Raw genomic sequence first — 18,258 nt, 5'->3', positions numbered from 1 at the left:
ACCATATGTATCCTGTGCGTGTGTGTGTGTATGTGTGTGTTCGTGTGTGTGTGTGTGTGTGTGTGTGTGTGTGTGTGTGTTGGGAAGGCAAAATATGAATTTCAGGAGAGGATAGACAATTTTGAAATGTGGTTTAGAGAAGAGTATATGCAGCCTAGTATGCAGATACAATATATGTATTATGTATAGATATTCTTCCAAACCGACTCACTTGTAGGCTACTCTTTCTGTGTTCTATTATACACTATCTTACACCGACTCATTTTTCATGTGACACCAATACTGGCGCTCATCCGTTTAGCGTGCATGTGAATTAATGTAGCTATGTTAATTATTAGGTAATGCAGTGTTCATATGTTTTTGACTTTTGTACATCCCTATCTTATTTGCGAGGATGGTCAATATCGCCTAAGGTTCAAACAACAGAAACTGTAGTTCTAACACAAATCAGAGACGCTTGAATAGCCCTTAACAAAAAGACACCCCCGCCCTTTTGCAAGTCATGGAGACACGAGTGCGAATGAAAAATATCGACCACTATGAGAATGTGCGCAGATGCGGTTAGCTGCTGATTTTTCTTTCTCTCTTTTTTCATTTCTCTGAGTTTTCGCCCGAATAATGGTCATTAGTCACAATGGGACTCTCTCGGCATGTAATTTCATATTACATGATTAAAATAACCGCATTTTGCTTTGTTTGTGTTAGCACAATATTTTAAACCTTTAGGCCTCTCACTATCTGAATATGGATTGCTGCATGTTTCTCATTGTGCGCATCCAGTTCGTGTTATTAATGTGGACAGTATAATTACAGACAATGTTTCGATGACTGTGTTTTATTGAATTACTTATTGAATAACTTTTTAAAGAGAAGTTAAGCATAGCCATATAAATGTGCTCTGTAAGTCAATTGTGTGGTTATAGTTTAAAGGGGTTATCTTTGTCATAAACTTTATTTGGCGTCCCTGTTAACTTTATCTAATGCATGTTAACCAGTCACACCTGACATGCAATTAGCAACTGCAACATTTTTGTCTGTTTTAACTCGTTTAATTGAATGCTATTGTTCTTGACCCTGACAGATGTATGGGTTTTGTCATGGGGTGGGTCCTCAAGAAGCAGGGAAAAGTCTCGAAAAGTTAATCTGCTCCCCCCGCAGCTGTTAGCTTTAGGAGTCTTGAAGCGTCACCTTTGACATGCAGGGAGGGGGCTTCGGTACTGACTATCGCAAGCTGTCACTGAAGCGGGACTAGAAGGACGCTTTCGCCAGGCAGCAAATTGTCCCCTGGACCTCATTTGAAGTTAGCCAGTCAGTTTGCTTGATTGAACCGAAGAGTGACTTCTTGTTGTCGAATCTTCAAATGATGATTGTATTATGTGTTTGCGTGCGTGAGTGTGGCGGGGGCGGGGTTGCGAGTTGGAGGTTGGGAGTGTAAGCGTAGCCTACGTATGCATAATTCGTCTATGTGATGAATTACATGTAATACAGTAGGATATGATATTGTAATGTACATTGCTGATGTTATGATTGATGATTGTGAAATAAATGAATAATAATTTATACTGACATGATTGTGTTTTGCTGTATGAAATACAGGGACTTCAGGCAGGCTAATACATTTAGGCAATTAACTTAATTTGTGCACTGACGATTTGACTATGTTTAAACGCCACTTAGGCCTACAAATTATGCGTTTGTCATCAGTAAACACATTTTGGTGAGGACTGCCAAATATTCTAGCTTTTTATCTTCAAATGAGTTCAGAATGCGGTTGAAGATTGAATAATATTAATGTCTTATATGCTGTGTCATTACACCGTACCGCCTGCAACTCCTGTGATGACGAGGGGACACACCTCGGCTGCCCTGATTCGTTACTCTTAACGACTGAACAATGGACACATCTGCTTATCTATTTTGTGGGGGGAGAAGGGACAACTTCATTTATGCGCTGTCCTGTGTCTTACATTCGATGACGGGGACATTTTGAGGAGAATGTTCAAATATGTATCAGGTAGCATGCACACATTCCTGAAGCTTTTACTGACGGAAGGTACACTTATAATTAAAACTAGACGATAGGCTACTCATTTAAGAAAAATCATTCCGCAGGCCCACGCCATATTCAGAAGAATCACTCTGATTTGGTGCTGGGGAATACGTTTTGTGAATCTCCTTGTCTTCGGCAGGCACATAGACTACAGCTATTATATGACTCTTATCAGACTAGGGTGGGTAAAGTCAAGTTTTCCCCCTTTGAATGTCTTTAGATGGCCTCATGAATGAACCCGGAAGTAAAATGGCGCCTATGGTATAGGCGAAGGGGGGATCATAAATATTAATCACATTCACGCAATTAATCGATTCTGTGAGCATGCTATCCCATACTACATCTTACATGTCATTAAATTTTATTTGTATTTTATTGCACTGATGTCATTATTACATTAGGTGCTAGTTTCAGTCTCGTGGGCAGCATTATCTTGATTTAAAAAAAATTATAATAAAGACTGAGAAATACATAAACTGTAGGCTGTTAAGGATAATTCCTACTCTGCAACTTCCTTAACATCTGACGTCAGGAGCAAGGAACGGTGTCTCTCCTGTTCTCTGTATGTGGGAGAGGTGGGAGGAGACGCGCAAGGCGAGTGCGCATGAACCTTCAGTTGAAGCTGCAGTGGCGGAGCAGTGGACAGAAGAAATCGAAACGGCACCAGGCATGGCTAGAGATGGCGAGGGATATGATCAGACCGCGTCCACAGCTGCTGATGTTCGGGTAGATGAAGTGGGGCCTTAAAATCTATAACCAAAGCGTTCGGAAAATACATTTTAAAAATAGAAAAAAAAATAGAAAATTTACAACAAAAACGTGAAAAACCATACCAACGGCAACAAAAATACATTGAAAAACAACGAGCAAGAATTAAACGGAGCGCAGAACTTTTCGAATGTGAGGACTTCTTTGGACACTATTCAGTCAGATCAGATAGATGATTTGTCTACAAGCTTGCACGTATAATGAATGCCCAGCTGTCGATGGAGAACATTGGCGATCTGCACGGTGTGGGCCATGAACACAGCACGGCGGAGCTGATGAACGACAGCCCTCATCACAGAGGCACGCTATCCCATCGCAGCAACCTGTCAGCCCACGCACGTTCAATGGGCATGGCAACAATCCTGGACAGCGGCGACTATCATCACCACCGGCCCCCGGAGCATGGGCTCGCCAGCCACTTGCACCCCGCCATGACCATGGCGTGCGAAGCTCCCCCTGGCATGAGCATGAGCAGCACTTACACCACGCTGACTCCCCTGCAGCCGCTACCTCCCATCTCAACCGTCTCGGACAAGTTCCCACACCACCATCATCACCATCACCACCACCACCATCCCCATTCCCATCCTCACCAGAGGATTCCAGGCAATGTGAGCGGCAGCTTCACCTTGATGCGGGACGACAGGGGTCTGGCCTCAATGAACAACCTTTACACTCCGTATCATAAGGATGTTACCAGCATGGGACAGAGTCTGTCCCCCCTGTCAGGATCCGGACTGGGGGGTATCCACAACTCTCAACAAGGACTGCCACCGTATGCACACCCGGGTGCCGCTATGCCCACCGAGAAAATGCTTACACCTAACGGATTCGAGGCACATCATCCTGCCATGCTATCCCGGCACGGTGAGCAGCACATGTCCGCCTCTTCGGCGGGAATGGTGCAGATCAACGGGATCCACCATCATCCCCATGCCCATCTCAACGCTCAGAGTCACGGACAAATGATGGGCTCCGCCCGTGAACAAAACCATTCCTCTATGCCTGGTTCACAGGTCAACAATGGAGGCAATTCAGGGCAAATGGAAGAAGTCAATACCAAAGAAGTAGCCCAGCGTATCACCACTGAGCTCAAACGGTACAGTATTCCCCAGGCCATCTTTGCCCAGAGGGTGCTTTGCCGATCGCAGGGGACCCTATCTGACCTGTTAAGGAACCCCAAACCCTGGAGCAAGCTGAAGTCTGGCCGGGAGACTTTCCGGAGAATGTGGAAGTGGTTGCAGGAGCCTGAGTTCCAAAGAATGTCCGCGCTCAGGCTCGCAGGTGAGGGAACCATAGGTAAACACACTTTTCTTTCCCTCTTTTCATCGTTGCCTTTGTTTTGACTGTTGAGATATGTCTCAATGTGTCCAATTCCGTGAATCAGTTACACATTAACTAACTCTAGCTATTTGGTGTTATGTTTTTGAGAAAAGCTGCCTTTAATGAGTGGTGGCTTCGAGGTTGTGTTTTCTAATATCGATCGTGGGATTCTTTGTAAAGTGATCCAGTAGTCATAAATCGTTAAGAATGCTTGTTATTTGACCAACGGTGATGTTTAGGTGGACACGATTAGCAGTAATTCGGTGTGCATCCTGACCACTCAGTTGTAAACAAGGATCTGCGATATTCTGAACGTAAACCACGGACATAGACTGTTTTGACGCCTTGAGGGGAGGTTGCTGCGGTCAGCCCCATTGTCTCTGTGACAATATTCAGAGGGAGTCTGGATAATAGGCGGTTGGATGGCCCTTATTTCCGCTTAAGACTGTTCTTTTGTGAAATCCACTGGTGTAGCTCAGTTAGTAATAATTCGACCATTGGTATAACTATATGGATTATGCTTAGATTAGAAATGTAAAGGGTTCTGATGATTGTGCTTACTGTCATTGCGACAGGACGATAAAGCCGATGTAGGCTTGTCTGTGGACTTGACACAGGTGACTGTGGTGGCGGCACAGTCCTTGTCCTCGTGTGTTTCTATTTGCATGGAAGGTGTTCAGACCCACCGTGGGCTTCAGTGAGGTTTTGGTCATCAACAAATTGGTCTCCATTAATGTGTCTCTGGAGAATTAGAGTCGATCCGAGTGCAGGTCTGGGGCACTTATGTATACCACTAGAGGAGTCTTGACACCCTCGCACTTCTAGCACGAAGGAAATGTTTTGTATACCAGCTTGCCCTCGATCCAAAATTATGATTTTTGCTTGTGACGCTGGACAAATAAGCTGCCAACTTTCTAATATATCCTGAACAACGTATAGCGAAAAAACAACCCCCACTTGATTCATTGAAAGTGTGTGTGTGTGTGTGTGTGTGTGTGTGTGTGTGTGTGTGTGTGTGTGTGTGTGTGTGTGTGTGGTGTGTGTGTGTGTGTGTGTGTGTGTGTGTGTGTGTGTGTGTCTCTCTCGCTCTCTCTCTCTTTCTCTCTCTGTGTGTGTGTGTTTGTGTGTCGGACGAATGCATGTTTATGGAGAATATTTGTCTTTAATCACACTAACAGTAGCTGCGTTTCACACTAAATATCATAACGAAATAATCCAAGTAAATAAGTGATCGATTGCTGATGATCAGAGTTGTTTTCTACCATACAATTATTTTGAAATAATTAGCTGACTGAGAGTGTACATTAATTTGCATTAATCAATAGGTCTACTATGAAGAGCTCCTTAGGTTATGCTGGATAATTCTAGTTGGCGAGGGAATGGCCTGAGGTGTACAGCCGCCCTAAAATTATCTTCAATAAAAGTATTTCACTGTTTCAGTCATATTCTAATAAGTGTTTTGTAAGATATGGCCTCCTACAGTTCCCGTAGTCATAATTATTGTATTGTGTAATGAAATTTAGCTGTGTAACTGCATGATAATTTATTGATTTTTCAATTCAAATGCAGTACTTTCTCCTCTCTATGGATTGAATATATTACCACCAAATAGGTTAAATAACACTGCGTAGTTCGAACTAAATTATGACTTCAGGTTCTGTTAAATCCCAGACGAGTGACAGTATTGATCATTTAATGTTGAAGAGACGATGTGACCGGCTTAATAAGAGATGAAATATATAAATATATAAATGAATAAATTATATAAATATATAATTATATGTAATGTTGATTATTTAAAATATGCATATGCTTTTCGATTACAACAGTGGTCAGTACCTTTTCTTTTTGCTTCCTGGAAAGGCAGGTTAGGGTAGGGTACTTGACAAGGAGTTAAGCCTGGAGTTTTCATTGCCCGGTGGAAATTACTGGACTGGCTAAACCTGCATTTCGGCTCACAAGAAAGAAACAATTAATTGAAACGCATATCTGCACCCCGACGTTCTCTTTGCTATAATTTTCATAGGTGTTTAAGAGCTGATTCAGCTCGTCCTTCCATTAGTAACTATCACCCATGTCCCTTTGTTTCAGCTAGTTTGATTTTTTGGTTCATGGCGGCGAAGAGATTGTCGGTCGTTGACTAAAATTAATGAAATGTAGGTTAACTTCAAACTCAAAGCGCAAAACAAATTAGTAGAAAAGCAAAACTGTATGACAAAGAGTTGCGTACAGCAGACGCACTCTATGCTTATGCCAATACAAACCTTTGAATAGAAAGCCAATATAATTCAATGACCAGGCCTTCAAATAATCATTTTTGGAGGGGTGGGGGGTGTATATGACCATTTTATTTATTTTCGTAAACATACGTGACAGTATGTTTAATGTAATGACATCATGCTAGAAATAGACTAGGCCTACATTCTTATTTTCAGTTGAATGATTATAGCTAGCTCTTCCTGTAGGCTAACAGTTCTCAAATGTCGTTGCACAAACTGGTTGATTTGCAGAGAGAGATGAAAATGATTTCGAGTAACGGCATCTAATGGATCACATATAACATTAATGTATTACAATAATTTTCGAATCTTTACACATGGTAGCCCTATTCAATTTCCCAAACGGCTGGAGAGAGGAATATAAAGACTCTTTTGATCAATCTAATACGCACATTATTAAAAATCAGATAGGCTACTTCATGCACCAAGCAGTCCGTGAATTTGTTGAGTATAATTAGACGCAGACTAATTTTACATATAGCCTATGGTGTGTGTTTATATATATATAAACACACACACATACACACACACACACACAAGAAAAGTGCATTTGAGACACTGGGTGTCTTTGTATATTCTGAAATTGTGAAATTGGTGACTCTGGTGTGTTAAGTTATCTTGCCTTTGTATAATGATTTGCAGGCAAACAGTGACCATCTGATCATTTGCGTTCACGTTAGACCGATAAAGAGGTGCTCTGTTATTTCACCTGATCACTGGGAAAATACCCTACCTGAGTTCCTGAAGCTTCTGTTGTCAGTGTGGCCTTGTAGGGCTTTTGATTTATAGCAACTGATACAGAACCTCATTTGGTTTTGTTAATGTTTATCTAAAGTGGAGACATTCGTGCTTGGCATTTTCTGACTTCCTCAACACAATTTCGAGTTACAAAATCGAATACTTAGACAACAATCTATTTCTGATTTGCACCGATGGCGCGATAGATTTAATGAAGTAAGTAGGCTACTTAAGCAGGCATTTAAACCCTTTTAATTAGGCCTTAGTACGTAAACATCAAATAATATATTGGAGTGTATAGGTGAGAAGAGTGGATCATGAATGTCAGTAAACGAACGTGGATTCGCAGTGTGCTAAACTATAGTCTTTGGTTGTATGCCTACTTCCTGCATGTATACACTCTATACATGTATACACTGTTATTATATTGATTTGGTTAATCAAATACACATACATGCGGAGTAAAAAATCTGAAACGTTTCATTTTTTTCTGAGAGGGGGACATGTTTGAACCTTCCTCATTTCATGGTACTTAGTCGACCCCTAGCGGTAGAAAGTTTCAGTTGTCAGGGCAATCTTTATTGAACGACGGATGAGCAACGGTCATTAACAGGTTGAAAAATATGTTTGCTTTCATCAATCGATTTGTTTCCTTGCGTCACGACATAAAGGGAGTCGGACGTATATCCATTGGCTATTTTTGAATTGCAAGTTCCCAACCTTTTTCAGAACCATGGATAGCTCCTTCCAACCACTGTGTTCAGAGCAGGCACCCGTACGCCTGAGCCTACTAATTGATCGGTTCATCTGTGAGTGTGTAACTCCTAAATATAAGGCCTTAAGGTGTCCTCCGTGCTACTCCTTGACGCAAAGGTTTTTTGGCCACTTGTAACGTAGCATCTCACTGTTGGGTTGGCAACTATGTCGGGCGAAGGGTTGATTCATGAGATAAACGCAACTGAGATATTAATGTTACACTCGAGTCATTGAGCTGGCATGGCCATACAAATAAGAACAATTTTACATATGATTTTAATTCCATAATTCATCAATGGAAATGAAAAGTTGTGCATAGAGTGAATAGCTTAATAGTTGTTTTGATTGGTGAGGTGTAATATCTCTGTGTGTGTCCTCTTTCAGCATGCAAGAGGAAGGAGCAAGAGCATGGAAAAGGAGAGCGGGGCAGTGTGTCCAAAAAGCCTCGGCTGGTCTTCACTGATGTTCAGCGTCGGACTTTACATGCAATATTCAAGGAGAACAAGCGCCCTTCCAAAGAGTTACAAATCACCATCTCACAGCAACTGGGGCTTGAGCTGACCACTGTCAGCAACTTCTTCATGAATGCGCGCAGACGGAGCCTTGACAAATGGATGGACGACGGCTCCAACTCATCCCACTCCACTTCCTCATCCAGCACTTGTACCAAAGCATGAAGGAGGAGTAGGGGCCACAGTGACTAAAACCATCGGTGGAAAAGCTTTAAGTAGAATAAACCAAGTAAAACAACAAAAGGAACCCTCTAGACAGCGATTTTGCCCTTAAAACTTGTACAATACTGATATTTATAATACCCAAAGAAACAAAAACCAAAGACTTCTTTGACCTGCGTTGAAGACTCTGTTCTGTTTCATGTCTGACATACTGCAAAAAAACTACAAATCACAGTGGTACCATAAACTCCACACCTCCACTGCACCCTGCCTCTCACTGTCACCATCTTTCAATGTGATTGGTTCAAATGGACATTTTTTTTCCTCTGCTGTCTTTTGTCCCAGCTGGGACTCTAGCTCTGCCTCTGAGCGTGTGATGTTTTGGTTCTGTTCCTGTCAGATGGGAGGTGTGCGGGCCATGACACGGAGAGGAACACCCCAGCAGGTGGGGCTCCCGAGGGGCTCACAGGTGGGGAGACAGAGGCCCAACTCTGGGGCCCAACTCTGGGGCTATGTAGTTGGTCATCTGTGCTCTTCTGGAAGCCCTTTCCTTCAAGAACTCTGACACCAGTTCCTAGAGGCTTGGAGGATTCTGGCAGGATGGGGTATACTCATTGCAGAGGGTTGTTTTGAATGTCACCTTCATGATAGTGCTTTCTTCCTACTTGTAGGACCATACTTCCACCCACTGTTGTTAAATCACACCAATCATTTGTGATGATATAACCAAAGAGACAAATATGTATTTTCAGGAAATTATCCAAAGAATATTTTTAAAGCTAGACACCCTAAACCATCTCCAGGTCTCCAATGTGACTGTTGTTAACTAAGTGTTGTACTTTTGCGAAATGTGTAGTCAGCCAAAGACCAATCACAAAACCAAAAACATAGGAAGAATTCTTTTAATTCCTATGGGACAACGTATTTCCAAAGTAATACCACAGAATGACAAGCTTCCTCTAAGATAATCAACCAAACCACAAGCTTGGTGTGAATGTAAAAGTGAATATACATAATAGTCATAAAAGCATTCAACTATTACAGATACTCTCCCTCAATAACCTATGGAAAAAAAAAAAAAAAAGTGTTGAAAAGGCTCTGCTTGTAGTGCTTGTGGTATGTTACTGTTACTCATTATGTTCAGGGAGAACCTTCTTAGCTTTAAAAAGTATTTTATATGTGTTGCTTAAATGAACATGCCAGCGGCTAACAACCAAAGATTCAATATCTAACCAATATTGATCATCTCTTTCTAGTGTGTGATATGATCACTTTAGCCAATGCAAGCATCTGCCAATATGTATGCCAACATGGCATATTAAGAACAATAATTATGATGAACCCAAATAAATAGGAAAGCAGTGTAGCTTATAATACAGACAGTGTCAAAATCAGCCATTACAAAATCATTACATCAGAGCAGCTTTTCAGAGAAATGACCCTGAATGTCTGAAACTTTAAAAAGGAATTATCATAAAATCTCCACACCAACTCTGTCCACTGTTATTTTATGTGCAACAGTATAATTAAACAATTCTTGCATTTTGACTACTGATGTGCCTTCCTAAACAAACATCCAAAATCTCAGTCACTGACTAGAGGCTCAGTCACAGTCAGAGGCTCTAACTCCCTTCTGTAGTGAGCATAGGTCAAAATGGTGAGTTTATGCCCCTTTGCTTGTAAAAATCTGTTGAAGAAAAGTGATTCATGCCTATACTGGCACTTGGATTGTACTTTCATGAGTGTATGTTAGCGTTATGTTCAGAAGCATAAGTGTAGGCTTTGCCATGATGTTGTGTAAACCTCTCCATCAATCGAGGTGATCTAGGTTATGGGTGTATTCCAATCATGTCACAACTAGGAAGAAAGCACTACAATCAGTCTGTCCAAAGTCGATGTTAAGCATTCCCTTTTTGTCAGGCTTGTTTGAAGGATGACACTCTGACAAATGTTAAACCAGTTTCCTGGCCTTGTTGTCTCTGGTTGTACGGTTGCTATCCTACCAAATGAAATTGGGTAACTGGGTAATTGGGTAACTGTTTGCATGAGTTACAGAAATGTACTCGTATTACAAAAACGAAGTGAAAGTAATGACTTCCTCCCGAGAGAAACCAAAAAAATGACTTAATGTTGGGGGAAAGGCAAAACTACTGAAATTTCTAAGTGTGAACCAAAGATGCTACCTCACTCAGTTTCCATGTTGTGATTTCTATCACTTTAATGATACCAAAGATTACCAAAGATTTTTTCTCTTAGCACGGCCTACATGAATGATGTGTTGGATAGATGGTGTGACCCCCCCCCCCCCCTCCTTCCCGCCCTCGCCCCAGCTCAGTCCTGCCCCTCTGCCCCAGCGCTCTGCCCCCTTTTGCTCAGTGTGGTCTCTGCTCATCAACATGCGCAAATGAATAAAGCTACAGGCAGACATGTTGCAAAACTTTATAAAACTCACAGGACGAGTGCCTTGCTTGAACCAAAGTGTTAAACCGCTGTTGACCTCTTTGATCTCACCTTCTACTCTTTGAATACCTCAGCCTATCGACGGGCCACTAACAAGCAAAGGAGAAAGGAATAATTCTGTCACCGTGGTGCTTTTGCCAGTGCAACCATGCAATGAGAAACATACCAAAGGAATTTCTTTTTATCTTTTTATTTTACCACTTCTTTGCTGACAAGCCAAAGCTCCTTTCTCCTCTTGGCCCACCCTTTCCCCATGTCTACAGCCCTAGATCTGCCCCAATCACCTCACCCCCTGCCCCTTCTGTCACCTGTAGGTATGTCCACCATGACGGCCGTGCATGTCTCTTACCAATGTTTGAATACCTCATAGTAATAAATCCGTAGGGTTCTGTTGTATAGAGAGTCTATGTGATTTAAGGCAAAACTGAACTAGTTTGGTAATTGTTAACGTTACTTCAAAAAAAGCTTTATGATAATTTATTTTGACGTTTTTTGGCTGAATTGCTCTGTTCTTGGTCATGATGGACGAGTTTCAAATGATATTGGATTGAAGCTTGGGAGGGAAAGATAAAACTTATTTTTTATCGAGACATTGTGTTATTCTGATATTATGATAATGGTAGACCATTCTTTTTTACAGGGTAAAAACCAACTGCTGTGATAATGTGTTTATATTTTCTCTTTTCTCTACTTCTGTGTTTGTGATTTAATTTAATTTAATGGCATTTTTGTATTGCTTATTCCCTGCTTTAATTTATGCATTTGTAGAAAATATAGATTTGTACATAGTAGGTTTTCGAAACACTCACACTCACACTCACACTCACACACACTCACACACACAAACACAAACACAAACACAAACACACACACACCCACATACACACTTACAAAGCAGACATTGAAGTTTTACGTTACAGCCTTATGTTTCAAGCATAGATGTATGGAGAGAGTGGGATTTGGACTCCCTCCCATTTGTTTCTGGCACTTCAACATGTGTTCTAAATACTGCCAGGCCCTGAGACATTTGATTTGCTAACAGAAACAAAGTTATGAAAGGGTTACTTTGTTACTCAGCAGGCAGATAGCAGTGTACATGTTTCTTTTTGTTTCTTTTGACCTTTTTTAAGATGGTTACTTTATGGGTATTACCGCACATCCAAAGATTTATAAAACAAACCAAAAAGAGAAAAAAAAAATGTATAATGTTGAAAAGCACTGGCATTTGTGAGGTAGACTTATTGAATTTTAATTTGCCATTCGCACGGGTATAGAAATTAGAAGGCGTAGGACTATGTAGGCAAGCTAATTCCAACATTTGGGAAATCTCCTGTTAAATGTACAATCTGACATTGTTTTTATTTCTCTGAGGTGAGGACTTCAAGTCCGGCTCACTTTGCTGTCTCATGCACAGAGTGAGGTGGAGCCTAGACTGGGCAGCAGGTCTGCCGAGGGGCTGTGTCACGTTGCTGGGTACATTTTTATTCACGTGGCACTGCTGTCTAGTTCCACCTAGTATCTGTTATTTTGGTGCGAACTCGTGTAATGACAATGAGCAAAGTCTAATAAATCTGCAAAGAAACTTACCAAAAAATCAGTGTGTGCGTGTGTGTAGGGCTGCACGGCCTTGACTGCCACCCCTCTCCATTTTGTTTTTGAGAGTGTTGATGAATCTGACGGCTTCCCAGCCTTTGTTTTGGTCTTTTGGCTACCTAGAGCGGGGTCTGCTGAAAAGCTTAATCCCTCTTTTTATTCAGTCATATTTAATGGATACAGCAAAAGGCTCATCGTGTTGGTGCTGAAAATATTCTTCAGCAGCCATAGTAGCTTTTGCAGAATGTGTTGAAGTAAAGTCTTGTCTTGAGTGAGTGAACTCTCTCCTTGAGTTATACTGTGCGGTAGACTCCAAACGGTTGCTTCGTTCAACTGAAATGAAAACAACTTTATTAAAAGTGTACGATGAACAGAGGTCACACCTTTTCCAGTCCTGAGGGGAAAGATACAGTCTGTGAAAGAGTAACTTTGAGTCGTAGAGTCTGTTGGATGGAAAGCTTGGAAGTACTGCCTTTTAGTAAAACACAATGGTTGTGGTCACGTGTCGAGGAGCATGGGGAGCTACGAACAACTTTTTAAATATGTGTGCAAGATGTTTACTTCCCTTGGGACTCTATATATCTGTGTTGAGTCATAGAAAACCTGCAACCAACACAGACAGACATTCCTTCTCAAGACAAAAACACAGCTCCAACTTTGCTTAATATAGTTCAATGTTTTAGATTGTTCCTTGTATGCGTGCTGTGAGTCCAAGTTTTTTTTTCCTTGATTGGTTTTCATGTTTTAACGAAAGGAGTTCCCTTATGACTGATGGCTTGGCTACATGAAACATAACAATACCAAGAGCGCCTAAGACAATCATCTGGAAAACAAACATGATGGCTTGATTTTGATTAGCGTCCAAGGGGGACTTCTTCCAGCGATGATTAATACAAAGAAGGTGGAAGATTTTGATAGAAATGAATAATAAACTTGCTGACATTTTCAACAGACAGTAGCTGTTTCTGCATCTGCATTTGCTTTCCAAATTGAGTGGCAGTTACAGCACATCACAGTTATTTTCACCAGTCTGTTTCTCTCTCTCTCCTTCTCTTGCTCTCTCTCTCTCTCTCTCTCTCTCTCTCTCTCTCTCTCTGTCTCCCTCCTTTCAATGGATATGTCTATCCTATCCAAAGGCATCTTCTGTGTTTTGTGTCTGGTGAACTAGAGCAGCACAATAGGTGTTTCTCCCAGGTGGTATCTTTGTAATGCTTCATGGTTTTTTGATTTGTCATTTTCTTTTTTTTACAGTTTTCTTTCTGTCTCTCTGCTTTTGCTACTGTTCTCCCTATGCCGTGCAATATCATCTGCTGTGTTTGCTAAGCAAAAAAAAAAAAAAAGAAAAAAAGGACAAAAAGAAAAGAAAAAGAGAAGCAAGTGATGATGTCATCATGCTTTTTTCAGTGTTAAAATGTTTCAGCATTTCTGTAGTCACAAAAATGTAGAAAAATAAAAAAAATGGTTGGTTTTCCAGCATATCAAATACAGACTCTTTTGCAATTTTTCACATATTCACGTGTACAAAGATGTTTGAGAGGGTGACTCAGCGTGGATGAAGGACCAAATAAGTCACTATGTGAAGATGAGTTGGACAGTCAGTTTCATGTGACTTGATGTGATTCACAGGACTCTTTAAAGACCAAGCCTGATATTTTTAGATTCAGGTCCAAATTGTAAGCTTGCAAATCTTACACAAAAAAAAGCATGTGTATGGCATGGGCATATGTCCATCTCTGTTCCCACAATATGCTGCTCACTTGAATGATCCAAATTCTTACTTGTTACGAAGAGCTTTACCATGCAGGTTTTTTTTTTAATAGTTATAAGTTAATAGTCAATATCTATAATTTAAGAAATAACAAACTATTTAAAATGACAACCACAATGCTAGGTATATTGTGCCATATTGTGTGTTTCATATGAAGCACATACTGTATGCAGTACTGCTATATTGTCTCCAAGTCCTTTTAAATGTACTGTTTTGGATGGCAAGCTTACAGGCTAGTTTCCATTTAAGCAACGTCCTTGGGTCGTCCTTGTATCTCATATTTCATATTTCACAATGGATCAAAGGAGTTGTTACATTTGGATACACACCACACCAGAGGTCTCAAATGTTCAGTTCACTGCAGTAAAACCTGGACCACACATAACTAGACATTCCGCATATCAATGCATAATATGGCCGCCGCACAAAGTGAGAATATAAGCATGGATGGATTATGACATCAAGGGCCCCTGGAAACGAAAGTCTCCTGGGCCCTCTAACTTCCAGGCCTGCACAGCCCCCACAGCAAGAAGCAAGTCACAGTCCAACCACCCTGACTACATGACATGTTTAATACCTGTAAATTGCCTACAGGAATCACACCACATCAACACATGATGCAATAAGCTATATTCATATATTTGAATTGCCAAACATATAGCACATTAATGGACAAAATAAAAAGACACTTGTATAGCCCATCATACAGGATTTAGTAGATTAATACCACAGGCAGTAGCTGAGTCTGTTCATCTTGTTTCTGGCCCAGCACAACCAATCAAACAAGGAGGGCTTGCTGAACATATCACATTAATGTGATTCACTATTTGCAGAATGAAAACAAATGTTTTTTTTTCAGTTTGGTTGCCTGACATGATAGAAGATTATCAAGGCATGATCTGCATAATTATAGCATCATCAACATATCCAATCTTGTTTTTTTATGCAATTTCCTTGGACGCAATGTAACTAAGTGCACTATAAAATGTTAATTAACCAGACTTTTATAATCTGAAGATCCTCGATCACGACTAGAGCCCCTCAGAAACCCTTATAATCTGAATGAAAATCTTGCTGGGGGCACTTAACTGCCAATTCCGTTAGGGGACCCAGCATTCTTAGCAGTGTCCCTGTCACTGACATACACACACACACACACACACACACAGAGAGAGAGAGAGAGAGAGAGAGAGAGAGATACACACACACACATGCTAGACATTCAAGGACATATGATTTTTGTAAATGTTACATAAGGATTTAAAGACAAAATGAATTTTGAAGATAGGTTGCTGTAGTGATGTAGTGATGGTGGCTGATTTATTTGGGTAAATAGCTTCAGTATGCTGTTATGAATGAGCCCGCAAAATTTCATAAAGTTTGAACCTTTACATCACAGGCATGTATTGACTGCTGAATTTTGATTGGCTGTTGGTGACCATTTTGTTGAAAAAGCTAAATGGAACTTCAAGAAATAAAGTTGCGCACACCGCATTTCATTTTTTTTAGCTTAAGCGGCTCTTGAGATATTGAAATGTGTCAGTTGGCCGTGACTGTCAGCTTAAAGTATGATCCCCACGATGCCTGCATCCACTTACCCTTGAGCAATAAGAGAGACCAGCCACAATCAAAACCCCAATAATCCTTCTCCTATGGTCCCTACTATCATTGGTCATACTCATGACGTGTTGTATTTCACAGCCATTTAACACCACACTTGGATCATTCACACTTTGCCTACAAACAGAAGGAAGGTACAGATGATACAGTGCCATGTCTCCTACACAAATTCTGACAGAACTTACAGCCAGATACAACCAATAGTCATTCCACAACTCTGTTTGCTGACTGTTATGAGATATGTTTGTGTTTGTTGTCTATGTTTGTTTAAACAGAAATGTAACTATAGGCTTCCCATTCATTGCAATAAAAAAGCCTAATTTGTAGTAAAATGCATGTAATTAGTGGTTTGTGACAAAAGTACAGCAAACCATTGATGTGAGGACTCAAAAGGAGGCAAAACCACAACAGAAGAGAAAAAGGCCTGCCAACTTTGAACATGGTGGTCAAACCTGACACTACGAACACACAAACACAGCTGAGAGGGCCATTCTTTGCGTTCTTTTCAAAGATGTTTCGGAGCCTGATTAAATTGGGACTAGACTAGGCCGACGTGGTAATTTTTTTCCATCTTTTTCAACAAGGACTTTAGCTGGATCCATTGTGAGCACTGTCTTTTTGTATTGTATACACGTCACAACACCTCTGACACCACCAAACAGAACAGAAAACATTGTCCTACATCAAAGCCCGTTGCACACCGTCTCGAGGAAACATGTCGTTCAACCTGGAAACTGTAACAAAATGGTGCCCACCATTTTCAGATTAAACTATGTGAGCCTTCAAAGGTGGCAGGTGTGCTGTATTGCCAATGAAGCCACAGGTAGTGAGATGGTTGAAGCTCCATCTATGAGCAGGGCCATGATTAAATGCATGACCTAATCTATCTTAGCATGACTTAGTTTCAGCTTTCAATCCTGTAAATTACCACATCATAATAAAGATCACTGTCAAATTGATATCACCCATGATGATCTTTCAAGGGAGATCTTTACAGAGTTCTTGTCAAAAACTAGCATCTGAACTTGATAAAAGTGAACAGACTTGCCTTGTGAACACCAAAAACAGCAGAATTGGCACTGATAATAGGTAGCCAGCTTGCTGACTGATGAATGTTGGTGACGTACTACACTGGGCTGTAAAAACTCTTCCTATATTTTCACAGGGTTTAATATTCGAATGACAAAACTTGTCAATAGTCTGTGTGGCGTGTGTGTTTATCTCTCCTTCACAGGACCACCATACACACGTAGATAAGGATGCTGAGAACAGAGTTAAGGGACACTAGGTAGGGGAGAGTGGGGTTGGTTGGCACAAGGCTTGACACAGAGTTCATTTTCAGGCCCTACAGGTTGATGCCACAAAAATCGAACATTAAAATGATTGACCTCTTGACCTGAACACAACCAGTCTGTCAAAACAACTGAAGGTCTGAATTGTTGAGGTGAGGACAACTTTTCAATTTTGCTGTGTCAAAACAAAAACAAATGGTCCACCACTAAATACATTATAGACCTGTGTTAGAGAGATATTTAAAATGTATTTATTTCAGTTCAGAGAGATAGGAATAAGCTATATTTAAAATGACATTTGGAAGTCTGTGGTAAGTGATGTTAGCTGGGTAACATCATTTTAGTACAGAGGTGAGTCCTAACGTGTGTGAGGTTGGGTGGCAACAATGAGAGAATTAAAGATCAGTATCTAACAAGTATTAAGTGATAATGTTTTCGTTACTATAAAGGCCAATTACAAAAACTGTTATTTGGTTAGAAATGGCCAGATATTCTGTTGAATGTTTGTTTTCTAGTTCTGGTTTGAATGTAATGCTCAAGTTGTTTATATTTGTCACTTCATTCTTTGTAATTATAGCATTTTAAATTTGTGCGACCAACCCCTTGCTACGACCACCTGATAATTGTGCAGTCAAAATATTGTACAACCCGTAAAAGTGACTAATTTGCCCCACAAAACGACTTCTATAGAAGTCTATAACTTTTAACAGAGATTGACACACAACTCGAAATTCTGAACGTAGCATGATGATGCCATTACGCGTTGTCTGTGAGTTTCAGCGCACTACTATGAGCTGACAAATTACAATTGTCCTTTTGTTAGAACTGTACCTAGTCTCCCTTAAGTATCTGGGGATAAAACCAGTTGGCAAACTTACCTTTACTAATTCTAGTTATCCAGACCTTTTACTGGCACACAGCATATTTAAGATTCAGG

At 40.7% G+C, this 18,258-nt stretch overlaps 1 protein-coding gene across 2 annotated transcripts; it reads left to right on the top strand.

Moving 5' to 3' along the window:
- The first annotated feature begins 2,407 nt into the window (after positions 1–2,407).
- onecut1 (one cut homeobox 1) lies at positions 2,408–13,998 on the top strand. Of its 2 annotated transcripts, none has more exons than XM_012814834.3 (2): positions 2,408–4,102; positions 8,299–13,998. In XM_012814834.3, the coding sequence occupies exons 1-2, from the start codon at positions 3,019–3,021 to the stop codon at positions 8,589–8,591; spliced, it is 1,377 nt and encodes a 458-aa protein (XP_012670288.1). In that variant the 5' UTR covers positions 2,408–3,018; the 3' UTR covers positions 8,592–13,998. The 2 variants fall into 2 exon arrangements, with proteins under 2 accessions (XP_012670288.1, XP_031425453.1); XM_031569593.2 differs by having other exon boundaries at positions 2,412–4,117.
- The last annotated feature ends 4,260 nt before the right edge of the window (positions 13,999–18,258 follow it).

Source organism: Clupea harengus, chromosome 6, assembly GCF_900700415.2.
Source record: "Clupea harengus chromosome 6, Ch_v2.0.2, whole genome shotgun sequence".
Classification (NCBI taxonomy): Eukaryota; Metazoa; Chordata; class Actinopteri; order Clupeiformes; family Clupeidae; genus Clupea; species Clupea harengus.
The sequence above is the reverse complement of the archived record's forward strand: the minus strand, read 5'-3'. Positions and strand labels throughout refer to the sequence as shown.